Source organism: Lissotriton helveticus, chromosome 5_1, assembly GCF_964261635.1.
Source record: "Lissotriton helveticus chromosome 5_1, aLisHel1.1, whole genome shotgun sequence".
Classification (NCBI taxonomy): domain Eukaryota; kingdom Metazoa; phylum Chordata; class Amphibia; order Caudata; family Salamandridae; genus Lissotriton; species Lissotriton helveticus.
This window is the reverse complement of record NC_136065.1, coordinates 722,967,654-722,980,430: the sequence shown is the minus strand read 5'-3', so window position 1 is coordinate 722,980,430 and position 12,777 is coordinate 722,967,654. Positions and strand designations below refer to the sequence as shown.

The 12,777-nt window shown below is 45.5% G+C and overlaps 1 protein-coding gene across 1 annotated transcript in view; it reads left to right on the top strand.

The window, feature by feature from the left end:
• The window catches only part of LOC144754871 (lymphoid-specific helicase-like), a 558,671-nt gene that overhangs the window by 356,671 nt on the left and 189,223 nt on the right, over positions 1-12,777 (top strand). The window contains exon 17 of the mRNA XM_078643186.1: positions 11,530-11,649. Within this exon, the coding sequence (XP_078499312.1) occupies positions 11,530-11,649 (120 nt within the window). The remainder of the gene's footprint in view (positions 1-11,529; positions 11,650-12,777) is intronic.

Sequence of the window (12,777 nt, the reverse complement as noted above, 5' to 3'; positions counted from 1 at the left end):
TTTTTGAGCCCATGTAAAAGTCTGAACTCCAATTCGTCTCTTTATAGACAGCCTTTCTAACCGCTATCACCGTACTACAGAGTCGGTGATCTCCAAGTAATTTGCCATTATAAAACATTACTTACAAATTCATAAAAATAGTTGTCTTGAGGACTGGCTCTCCGTTTCTATCAAAAGGGCTGTCACACTTCCATGTTAATCAAACTATACAGCTTCAGGCTTTCTTACAAGAGCCAAAGATGTACGCTGAAAGAGCCCTACAAACACTAGTTGTACGAAGGGCTGTTGTGTACCACCTTCTGGAAACAAGACCTGTCAAAGGGAAGTCCGCTTTTTGTATCCTTTACCCAAGCAGATAAGAGAACACTAACCAATTCAAATCAGCTACACAACAGCTGGAATCTGCTAAACTCTAAACCAATTGTGCTCATGAGAGGGGAAAAAAGGAGCAACCCAGGCCTTCCTAGTAAAGGTGTCCATCAACGATATAGCTGTATGGCAGCTGCAAGGTCCTCAATACACACCTTAACGAGTATTACTGTGTGGACATCTAGAGAGACAGCAATGCACAGGGTGGACAAAGAATATTAAAACACAAGTTTGCAAGTTAAAGCAGATGTCAACCCAATCTCCGGAAGGAGCCAGATAATGCTACAAAATCAGTTCTCAGCATCTGAATCCAGAAAAGATTCAAGCTGCAAAACAAAATGGTTACTTAACAGTAGGATTAATTTTGCAGTTTGAAGAGTTTTCTGGTTTCATAAGTGACCTGCCTTTCTCCCCTAAAATGAGAAGGGGTGAAAAGGCAAAGTCAACATTAAATCAAAAGAGGAGGAAATTCAAGTACATACAAGTCGCTAAGTGGAAAAAAAAATAACATCTGTAGATGGTGACAATGCACAGGAACTTCTGGTTGCATGTCTGACATCACAGGGAGCAGACATATCACCAAATAGTGGTCAATGACAGAGCCCATAAAAAAAGAACGGGAAGACATTCTGGACCAAATTACTAGATGGCGGAGTAAAAGCACAGTAAGTGAATCCAAAAAACTCTTCAAGCTGAAAAACAACAGCTGGGGGTAGGTAACCATTTTGTTATGTGGATGTGAGGGGTAGTGATTTGTTCATGCATAGATGGGTTTAAGGGTCTCCAGTGATATGCATTCCAATGTGATTAGTAGAGTTCACATATGTTCTGAAGTACTGAAGGGTGATGCACAGCTGTTTGGAAAATACTTTATGCCTGTGTGGCATATCTCTAAGATTAGGCTAATCCGCCTCTCTTCTCCGATAACTGTAATACCTACCATCACATCAATATCATCGAATTACCCATGGCATCACACTTTTCCTATACCCCTTCCAACTCAAGTAAAACTTTATTCGGCCACGTTCTGGCCATAAAAGTATTTTTTACATAACGCATACATTTTGAATTTAAAACACTGGGTTAAAATCTATTCACAATAAGACATTCTAACGACCCTGGTCATTACTGTTAACACACCAGATTATTTCTTACGAATTGCCGCTGATAAACGTGCGACCCCATAACAAACAAGTGGGGAAGAAAGCATTTGTAGGTAGATCAATGCTGGCCTTACTTGTGCAAAATAGCAATCTCTTAAAAGTGGTAGGATGTATTTAGCTCGCAGCTCAGTATAAAAACCACAAAAGAACATAAAGTGCATTAAGTCTTGGTCAGAAAAATGATCACATGCACGTGGTTGCAAGGAGTCTAAATTTGAAAAACCTTTGGGTACAGGTAGGAGCCAGTGTATACAATTAAATCTAGATAAAAGAAAGCGATGTTGCAGATTGTTAACAAAAGACCAAAAGGGTTGAGTTAAAATTCCAGAACTTATAATCATAAAATATCTACATGTAGGTTTCTTAAGTTCATTTGCTTCTCTATCCTCATTAAGAATTGTGTTTTTAAGGTTTTCACAGCTTCGGGATGCATCTTTCTAGGTTGATTAAATGGCTCTGGTTGTCCAAGAGCTGAAAGCTGCTGTGAGATAGTTTAACCAAGGAATTTCTGCAGCTCTATCTAATCTCATACAGTCCTCTAAGATAGTTTGTTTTAGCTTTTCTCTGGACGAAATGTTTAGCCACCATATCAGGGGTGCTACAGCAATATTGTCTGTCAAGTAGCCCTGCCTTAGTTCCTCATGTATAATCAAAGCTGGAATGCTAGAGGGAGCAGCTAGGAGTTTACGTAAATGTTTTTCTACTCCTTGAAGTTCATTGCAATCCTTGTAACCCCAAACCACTCTACCATACACTGTCGTAGCAAAGCATTTCTCATTGTATATTTTGAGCAGTGGTTGTATAGGTTTGCTCCCTAATCTTCTAGCGAAGTCCAGTGAGGCTCCAGCTGCTCTTGCCAAGCTATTTTTTTTTGAGCACGCTGTGCTACCCAGGTGCCCTTTTCATCAAATAACACACCCAAATAAGGATATGTGGGCACATTGGTTAGCACTTCTCCTTTACAAGGAAGGGATTTATTCCCTCTATTTTGGTAACCAATTGACATTGAGATTTAGTCAAATTGACTGCAAGGTCCAGAGCTACCATAAAATCAATAAAAGTGTTAACTAAAGATTCCAAAGCAATCCGGGTCCTGGCAATTAAAACTGCATCATCCGCTTATAAAAGTGCTGGGATTAATTTAGAACCTACTCTAGAGATGTCTAGACATGAGTTTGACAGCACTGCCCCAAACCTATTTATATAAAGTGTAAATCAAACCGGGGCAAGAATTCACCCCTTCCTCACTCCTCTTTTTAGCTGCCAGGCATTAGATATGGAGCCATCCTTATTATACCTTACAGAGACGGTCAAATTAAGATAGGAATTTAGTAAGTTTCTTGTACTGGTCCCATCATCCCTATTTCTACCAACAAATCTCATAACCTAGACCTATTTACCCTGTCAAAAGCAGACGTTAAATCCATAAAAGCCAAAGACCTACGTCCTTTGTTATATTTACTGGTGATCACAAGTAGGTTCATACATTGTTCCACTGTACTCCTGCCCTTGCGAAAACCAAATTGTAATTGACAGCACTTCCTTTTCTTCCAACCAGGTGGTTAGGCAATCTAAAACTACTTTGCCCATTATTTTTGCTGCAGAGTCCAACAAAGAAATTAAACTAGAACAGCCCAGGTCTTCCCTAGCAACTTTTTAGAAAATTGGCAAAATCACCGCCGTTGACCATGAGTGAGGTTGACCTACCCTTATGACCGCATTGAACACTCTGGTTAAAATTTTCTCCCATATACCCAGGTCTGACATATAGAGGTCCACAAGTATCCCATTGGGAACAGTGGTTTTTCGGGCAGACCTATCCTCAATTGCTTTCTGAACCTCTTTCACACCAAGCACTAAATCGAGTGGTAGAGCACTCCGTACCCAAGAAGGGCCTCTTTGTTTAGTCACCCCCTCTGCATTTATCTGTTAAAAATGGTTAACCCACCGGTTGGCTGGGATTACACACACTACTTTTGTCGTGATATCTTTAAAAAAGGAGCGGTTTACTACCATCCAAAATTTTGCACTATCGGCATGAGTACTCGCCTGTGTTAGATCGTCCCATGACTGCTCCTTTAAAGCTGCCTTCCTTGATTTTAAGGCTGAATCATAAGCTTTTCTTCGGGTTATAATCAGGGCAAGATCTCTAGGTATACTTTTTGATGCAACCATAAGGGCTTTGTGGGTTTTGGAGCAATCTGCATGAAACCACTTGACCTCCTTAGTACCTGCCTTGATCTTTTTACCAATTAGCTTAGTTAATGTGTCTTAAGCCTCTAGTACTTCTATGGACTCGCTATGTACATTTAAGCAATGCTCAATTTCCTCTTTGACCTCGGTAAATAACTCCGCTAAAAATAGCTCGGGGACAATTTTCTCCCATCTTATTTTTCGATCCTGGAAAATCCCCATTTGCGAAGGTTTTTGGCACCGCACCCAAAAGACCTTTAATTTCCGCAATAATACCCCTTCCCTCTCTGCGGCTTGCTTTTGTTTCCCACCCCCACCCCTTCCCAATCTTCTCATTTCTTAATCTTTGATCACTAATGCTTCAGAACCCACTTTTCTGCTATAGATCTGGCTACACATTTTGATTACATTTAGCTCTACTTTTGGATGTATTCAGAAACTACAAGCATTACCCTCTTAAGAAATGTTACCCCTCTTTTTATTTTTTTCATTTCTATACCCTTAACTGAAATTACTTTGAAATTAAAAAAAATGCTTGTGTGGCACATGGTAGTCTGTCTACTTTTTGCATATATTTAACCATTTGTCCTATGGTGAGTGTTGTGGTACGGTGAAGCCTCTATTGCATTGGAATGGCTTTAGGCTGTATAGTTTACTTTTAGTGTGGGCTGTGCATTCAAAGATTGATTTGTGTGAAAAGCAGTTCTCTTCCAGGGGATCCTCATCAATAGTCATAAGCACTGAATATTCCCGCCCATGTGCGGGACCCCGGAAACAATATAAATATATATATGTAAAAAACACATATCTAGCTCCACATATATGTATGTACATATATTATTTTTTCTCATACCAATGCAGCCCCAAAAAGAGGCTAACACAATGTAAAACCTTGTACATGTACTGCAATTATAAAGGAAATAAAAAACACATTAAATCAAATATCCTTTGAATTTTGTGTTTTAATGAGTAAAACCACTCATAACTCCTGAAAACTGCTCATAAAAAGACATTGTTAGTCTCAGGCTGCATTGAAAAGCAATAACATAGAAAATGAAAGCATTTTCAACAAAAACTGGCACTGTGCCTTTAAGGCAGCCCTGAACCCAGGCTTCCCATCATGCCTCAGGGGTGACAGTTAGGTCAGTTGTTCTTGCCGGCTCCTTCTGTCAAGGACCCTGGTTAACAGCTCCCACCTTTTTTTGACTTTGTCAGAATTGTATGGTGTTTTCTACAAATTTCTGATCTCACGCGACGGTTTTTTACCCTAGAGAGATAGTTATACCTTTTTTGGGCTCAAAAAAGGTTAATTTTTTGTCAGAAATGCCTAAGGCTCTTTTTGACACCTGCACTGCCTGTGGGCATAAGAAGGCTTGGTCTGATACACATCCTGTGTGTATTCGCTGTCTACCTGACTCTCATGAGGTAGCATCTTGTGTCCACTGCAAGTCCTTGTCATCCAGAATTATCAAGGACAGAGAGAGAAGCAGGATTTATGGACTTTCTGAGAGAGGTAGGTCTCCAAAGAGACTTATGAAGCGGTCGACGTCGAAGAAAGTTCCGACCTGCTCTCCTTCGGCGTCGGGATCGGCGTCGAGGTCTCCAACGACGAAGGTGAAGGTGAAGTCTTCAGCGTCGAAAGTCAAAGATACTCCGCTGCCGTCAACCAGGCGATGTGCAGCGTCGAGTGCAACGTCAAGGTCTCCGTTGAAGCAGGGCGGCTCAACGTCGAGACTTCCGTCGTCGAAGGCTCAGGTAGAGTTTTCGACGTCGAAGCCTCCGCTGTCGCCTAGTCATCGGCTCTCGGCGTCGAGGCAGCTTCCGTCGTCGTCTGGCTATAGACGCTCGACGTTGAGGCATCCTCTGTCGTCGCCAGGTCATCGGCGACCGACGTCGAGGCATCCCCCGTCAGGTCATCGGCCATCGACGTCGAGGAAGAGATAGACCTCGAAGCGTTCTTCGTCGTCGCCAGGTCATCGGCGTTCGACGTTGAGGGATTCTCCGTCGACGACCCATCGACATTCGACGTCGAGGCATTCATCGTCGTCGAAGGACCATGGTAGTTCGGCGTTGAAGCTTCTTCCGTCGGCGTCACACCATCGACGCTCGACGTCGAGGCATTCACAAACGTCGGCAGGGCACTCGCCGTCGAAAGATGAGCAAAGTTCGACGTTGGAGAAGCCTGTATGGACTTCACCTCCTCGGAGATCAACGTCGAGGCATGGAACTCCAGTGGTCCAGCCTCAGCCAGTGGCACAGCCGTCTATAAGGTCGTCTGGGTCTGCCTCAGCTGCGGAGGATGACCAGGGCTCGCTAGTGAGTGACAGTCACGCTGCCAAGCGGAAGAGGTCGCCGGAACAGAGGGACTCTCGCGGTCGCTCCAGGTCTGCGGCTGGCTCAGGTTCGGACTCTGGCCCGGATGTGATTATTTATCAGTCGGGCAGCGAGGAATCCAGGCATTCGCAAAAGAATGCAACGCCTCCACATAAATCGCCTACTGTCAGACTTTCACCGAGATGGTACAAGCCACTTCATCACTGGGCTCCGGACAAGGAGACAGCGTCTCGGTTGCAGCAACCGCTCTCTAGGCCTAGAGAACGGTCACGCTCTCCGGTGAGGCAAAAAGAAAGATCACGCTCTCCAGTTCGCCAGAGGGAAAGATCACGTTCCCCAGTTCGCCAGAGAGAAAGGTCACGCTCTCCTGTTCGCCAGAGGGAAAGATCACACTCTCCAGTGCGCCAGAGGGAAAGATCACGCTCCCCAGTTCGTCAAAGGGAACGATCGCGCTCCAGGGTGAGAACCGGCAGGCGTAGATCACGCTCAAGAAGTACAAGGAGAGACCGAAGAACTCCTACTTCTTCCTCGACCCGCTCTCGCAGAAACTACTCCTACCCTGTCACTCTCCTTCAACGAGGGTATCTCCAATCGATGATATCTTCACTTTTCAGGACATACTCGGTAGGGGAGTTCTTAAGCTGGGAGTTATCTTAAAAGCTCCGCAGATCAAGACCTTGATAATATTAGAGACACTACAGCATAGGTCTGCACCCAAACCTCTTCTGCCTTTGGTACCGGGGATTATAGAGCCAGTTATGGACGTCGTCTTAACCCCAGCGACGGTCAAAGCGGCTCCGGCAAGGATTCTTAAAGTACAAATCTCCAGAGGACGATCCGCTATCCCTCAGAGCTGATCCTCCCCCGGACTCGGTGATTATCGCGGCGGCGAGGAAGTCCAATGCAGTTGCCTCATCCTCAACTGTTCCTCCGGATAAGGACAGTAAGATGCAAGACTCGTGGGGTAGGCGGGTCTGCAATACATCAGCGTCTTTTCTCAAGGTTGCCAATGCGGAAGCCCTCGTGGGGCGGTATGACCGATCCCTGTGGGACTCTCCAACGTTTTGTGGAGAAGCTCCCAGCAGAGGACCGTAAGGACTTTGAGGAAATCCTCCTGGAAGGCAGTCAAGTCTCCAACCAGGTGATAAGCGCCGCAGCGGATGGTGCTACCCTAGCAGCTCATGGGTATGCTCATGGGGTAACAGCAAGAAGGTCATCATGGTTGCGACTGATGGCTTTAAAACCTGAAGCCCAAGCACGTATATTGAACTTACCTTTTTCAGGTGCTTCATTGTTTGGCACAAGTGCAGACGAGGAAATGCAGCGCATGAAGGCAGAACTGGAAACTCTCAAGGCGGTGGGTCTTGAGAAGGAGTTCAGGAAGAAATTTCGCTCCTTCAAGGGCTCTACAAAGCAGCGGGTTCAAACCCCGAACTGGCAGAAGAGCCAAGATCAGCAGGGGCAGCAAAAGTCCCAGTATAAAGGCAAGCATAATTACAAGGGAAATAATCAGCGCCAAGGCAACACCGGAAAGGCTCAAGCCAAGCAATGAGTCTCCTCTTCCCCCAGCCCCGTGGACCACTCCAGTGGGGGGGAAGCCTGACCAAGCATTTGAACGAGTGGCAAAGCATCACAAAAGACAGATGGGTGTTGTCTACGCTTCAGAATGGGTACTGTCTTCGTTTCAGTCGTCTTCCTTCACCAGTTCCCCCGATGTCAACATCAAATCATCAACTGCACCTACTGCAAAAAGAAAACACCACTCTACCCAAAGTCAGCTATCGAGAGAGTTCCGGTCTCTCAGAGGGGAAAAGGGGTGTATTCCCGTTATTTTCTGGTCAAGAAAAAAGGACAGAAGGCAGAATACAGACCCATCCTGGACTTGCGAACGCTAAATCTGCATGTCAAAAAGGAAAGATTCCGCATGTTGGCGCTTCACCAAATATATCCACATCTCAGGAAGGGAGATTGGATGTGTTCGCTGGACCTTCAAGATGCTTATTTCCATGTCCCAATACACCCCAGTCACAGAAGATTTCTTCGGTTCAGGGTGGGGACCTCCCACTATCAGTTCAAAGTCCTGCCGTTTGGGTTGAAGTCGGCCCCTCGGGTGTTCACGAAGTGTGTTGCGGTGGTAGCGGCTGCTCTACGTCGCAAAGGGGTCTTCGTGTATCCATACTTGGACGATTGGCTGGTGAAAGGTCCTTCCCCAGTCAACGTAAGGAATCAGTTCCAGACTTGTATACAGCTCTGCCAGAGACTAGGGCTACATGTCAACTTCGGAAAGTCAGTCATTCAGCCCACCCAGAGGATCCACTTCCTTGGAGCTCTGCTAGACTCCGAAGCAGGAAAAGTGTTTCCTTCGGAGGAGAGACAATCCTCAATCGCCCAGAAATGTCAACTGATTCTTCGCGGCAAGACTCAAAGTGCGCAGGATTGCCTCCCTGCTAGGGTCGATGGGGTCTTGCATCTTCCTGGTCCCGAACGCCAGACTTCGAATGCGTCCTCTTCAGCAGGATCTGGAGGACAAGTGGGATCAGCAATCGGCTCGCTGGGACGATCACATCACCATCTCAGACGCAGCTCGAGTTTCTATTCCGTGGTGGACAAAAGCTCGGAATATGCAGGTGGGAGTCCTGTTCCACCAACCTCCCCCTGCACAAACACTGATCACGGACGCTTCCCTTCTGGGCTGGGGAGCGCACATGGGCCCCCTGCAGGTTCAAGGTCAGTGGTCACACAAGGAAAGCACTTACCATATCAACATGCTAGAGCTGAGAGCAGTACACCTGGCTCTCAAAGCGTTCCTCCCCTCAATCCAAGAGGCATCTGTGCTAGTACAGACGGACAACACCACCACGATGTACTACTTAAACAAGCAGGGGGGGACGCGCTCCCGGACGTTGTCATTGGAAGCGCAGAGGATCTGGCATTGGCTTCTGGCTCGAGGGCTATCTGTCACGGCGGTTCACCTTCCAGGAGAGCAAAACGTGAGGGCAGACGCTCTAAGCCGTCATTTCGACGACAAAGAAGAATGGGTTCTTCATGACGAAGTGGTGGAGGAACTTTTTCCATCCTGGGGTCGTCCCTCCATAGACTTGTTCGCGGACGAACAAAACGCCAAATGCCGAAGCTTCGCCTCCAGGTTCCACCGGCCAGGCTTGAGAGGGAATGCTCTTTTGATCGACTGGTCAAACGAATTTGTGTACGCCTTTCCACCTCTCTCGTTGATTACGAAGGTGGTAAGCAAGCTAACACACTCGTGCACAACAATGATTCTGATTGCTCCCGATTGGCCGAGGCAGTGGTGGTACACGGACCTGCTTCATCTCTCAGTGACTCTTCAGAAGAGGCTGCCATGCAGGCCGGACCTGTTGTCCAAGATGGACGGGAGGATCTTCCATCCCAACCTTCCGTCACTGAGCTTGGCAGCATGGCTCCTGAGGTCATCCAATACGGCCATCTAGGATTGCCAGAGGACTGCATGTTTCTTCTGAAAGAGGCAAGGCGTCCTTCCACCAGACATTCGTATGCATGCAAGTGGAAGAGATTCTATATATGGTGTATACAGAATAGTCATGATCCGATCAAATGTCAAGAAGAAGCAGTTCTTCCTTATTTGTTGTATCTGGCTAAAGCAGGTTTAAAATGTAATTCCATCAAGGTGCACCTAGCGGCCATAACGGCTTATAGGCGGTCGCCTTCTCAAACCTCTTTTTTCCAGCTAGCATCCGTCAAGGACTTCCTGCAAGGGTTAAAAAAAAGTGCGTCCTTCTCCACCCTGGGAGTTGAACTTGGTGCTATCAAAGTTAATGGGTCCTCCTTTTGAACCTATTCACAAAGCTACTTTACAACATCTTTCATGGAAAGCGGCTTTTTTTGGTGGCTATCACGTCAGCTCGCAGAGTGAGCGAGATTCAAGCCCTCTGTGCATCAGAACCCTATACGGTGTTCCATTTGAATAGGGTGGTGCTACAGACGCATCCATCTTTTCTGCCTAAAGTGGTGTCAGATTTTCATGTAAATCAGATCATTTCTCTGCCCACTTTTTTTCCCAACCCCTCTACTCCAGCTGAGAGGGCTCTGCATTCTTTAGACCTGAAAAGGGTTTTAAGATTCTATCTTGACAGGTCTAAAGTGATTCGTCATTCTGATCATCTTTTTGTTAACTATGGATCGATCAGGACAGGCCATGCTGCCTCAAAACGTTCCATTTCCAGATGGATCGTTTCATGTATTAAACTTGCTTACCAGCTAGCACAAAACCCCTGGGGTTTTCTCCCAAGGCACATTCCACCAGAGGAAGAGCTGCGACTGCAGCTTTTCTCAATGTGCCCATGTCTGAGATCTGTAAGGCGGCGACCTGGCAGTCCGTCCATACATTTACCAGACATTATTGTCTTGATTCTGACACGAGAGCAGATACCCAAGTAGGCCAGGCCTCCTTGCGGAATCTGTTTAACAGCCAGTCTAGGCTGTAATGTTGGGTCTTTTAAGGTAAAAGATGTACTTCTCATTTACCTGCAGGTGGTTGTTGGGCTTGCTATTCTATTCAGTGCTTATGACTATTGATGAGGATCCCCTGGAAGAGAAGGATTAGTTACTTACCTGTAATCCTAGTTCTCTTCCAGGGGTATCCTCATCAGTCATAAGCAGCCCACCCGCCTCCCCAGGTACATGAGAGCTGTACGTTTTCATGTTTGTATTTAGACCTGACATCAGGGTTATGCAAAGAACTGACCTAACGGTCACCCCTGAGGCATGATGGGAAGCCTGGGTTCAGGGCTGCCTTAAAGGCACAGTGCCAGTTTTCGTTGAAAATGCTTTCATTTTCTATGTTATTGCTTTTCAATGCAGCCTGAGACTAACAATGTCTTTTTATGAGCAATTTTCAGGAGTTATGGGTGGTTTTACTCATTAAAACACAAAATTCAAAGGATATTTGATTTAATGTGTTTTTTGTTTCCTTTATAATTGCAGTACATGTACAAGGTTTTACATTGTGTTAGCCTCTTTTTGGGGCTGCATTGGTATGAGAAAAAATAATATATGTACATACATATATGTGGAGCTAGATATGTGTTTTTTACATATATATTTTTATTTTGTTTCCGGGGTCCCGCACATGGGCGGGAATATTCAGTGCTTATGACTTTGATGAGGATACCCCTGGAAGAGAACATAGGATTACAGGTAAGTAACTAATCCTTGCTGTACTACGTACTGGTTTATGCTGTCGGGCAAGTTCCTGTCTGTGGGATGTTTGGCTTAGTTAGGAGTAGTGTTCGTGGTGGTATGATTATATTGAATTAGTCCATCAAGGTAGAAAGTCTAATGGTTTTAAAATTGCCAAAGTTGCCTCTTTTACAGTCCCAGTACTCACTAGGATTAATTAGGACACCAGCATTTCTGCAGTTGAGGATCTTTCTTTGTAGGGGCTCAAATATTTTCTGTTCTTTTTACAACATAGGTGTTGATATTTTCCCAAATGACTCAGATGTTGGATATTTTGTTGGACTTCTGTTTTCTGAGGAAACACAAATTCAGCCGGCTAGATGGCAGCATGAGCTATGCGGAGAGGGAGGAAAACGTAAGTATACCTTGTGTATTCTGGCTGTTGGCAACGGAGTTATACATTGAGATTTAGATTTTTTTAATGTTACCATTTTTTAAACTTAAAAACAGTACCAAATTTATTATATTCACAAATTTACTCCATTGTAAGGAATGGCAGAATTGACGTTCTATGCATACAAGTTTGTGTATCCAGTATTAAGTGCATCAATCATCATATAATGACTTGTATGTCCACAACATCTATATCAGACCCAAGAAAGAAAAAACACTATGTTCAAATGTATCAGTCAGGAAAAAGTTCAATGCATGTGTGACATGAAGCCTAAGCTCAGGTCATCAGTCCGGACAACCCATACCCCGTTGTGGCTAGTATATATGGCGGGTTACCAGATATCCCGAGGATGGGATGCGGGTGGCTGCAATGAAGCATGTCGCTCACTAGTAGTATCGCAGAGTGACTTTTTTTTTTTAATAAGCACATTTTTATTGATTTTAAAAACATGTAAACAATTCAGCCAATACTCGGAAATCACAGGTATAAATTCATTCGCACAAGCACTGTACCCTCCCAATCACGATTCCCATAAAATGACCTAGGCTAAACTGGAGTCAGATTAATCAGGACCCTCCATTTCCCCCAACCATTTCCCCCCACACTTTACGAAATTTCTTGTCACGCCCCTTAGCTTTGTACATGGCTTTTTCTTGGGTCGCACACCAGTCCACCCCTCTTCCCCACCTCTCCAGGGTAGGAGGATGTGGGCGTATCCAGGCCTCCGCAATGTCCCGCTTGGCCACCATCATAGCTGTGTTGAAAAACAGCTAATCATTCCTGGATCCATCCAGCCCATCAGTGATCCCCAGCAAGGAGTGACGGGGGTCGTGAGGGACCTCCCAGCCCAATACTTCCGTTAGCTCCACTTCAATGGGTCCCCAGAACTGCCCCAAGCTGGGGCATGACCAAACCATATGGAGGAAGTCGGCTGGGGCATGGTTAAATCTTGCATACAACGCGTCTGGGGGCAATCCCGCTTGCAGCAGGCGCAGGGGAGTGAGGTACGCAGCGTGTAAATAATATAGCTGAATCAGCTTGAGTTTGGCGGAGACAGTGACTATTCTGGGTGCCATAAGGGAATCACGC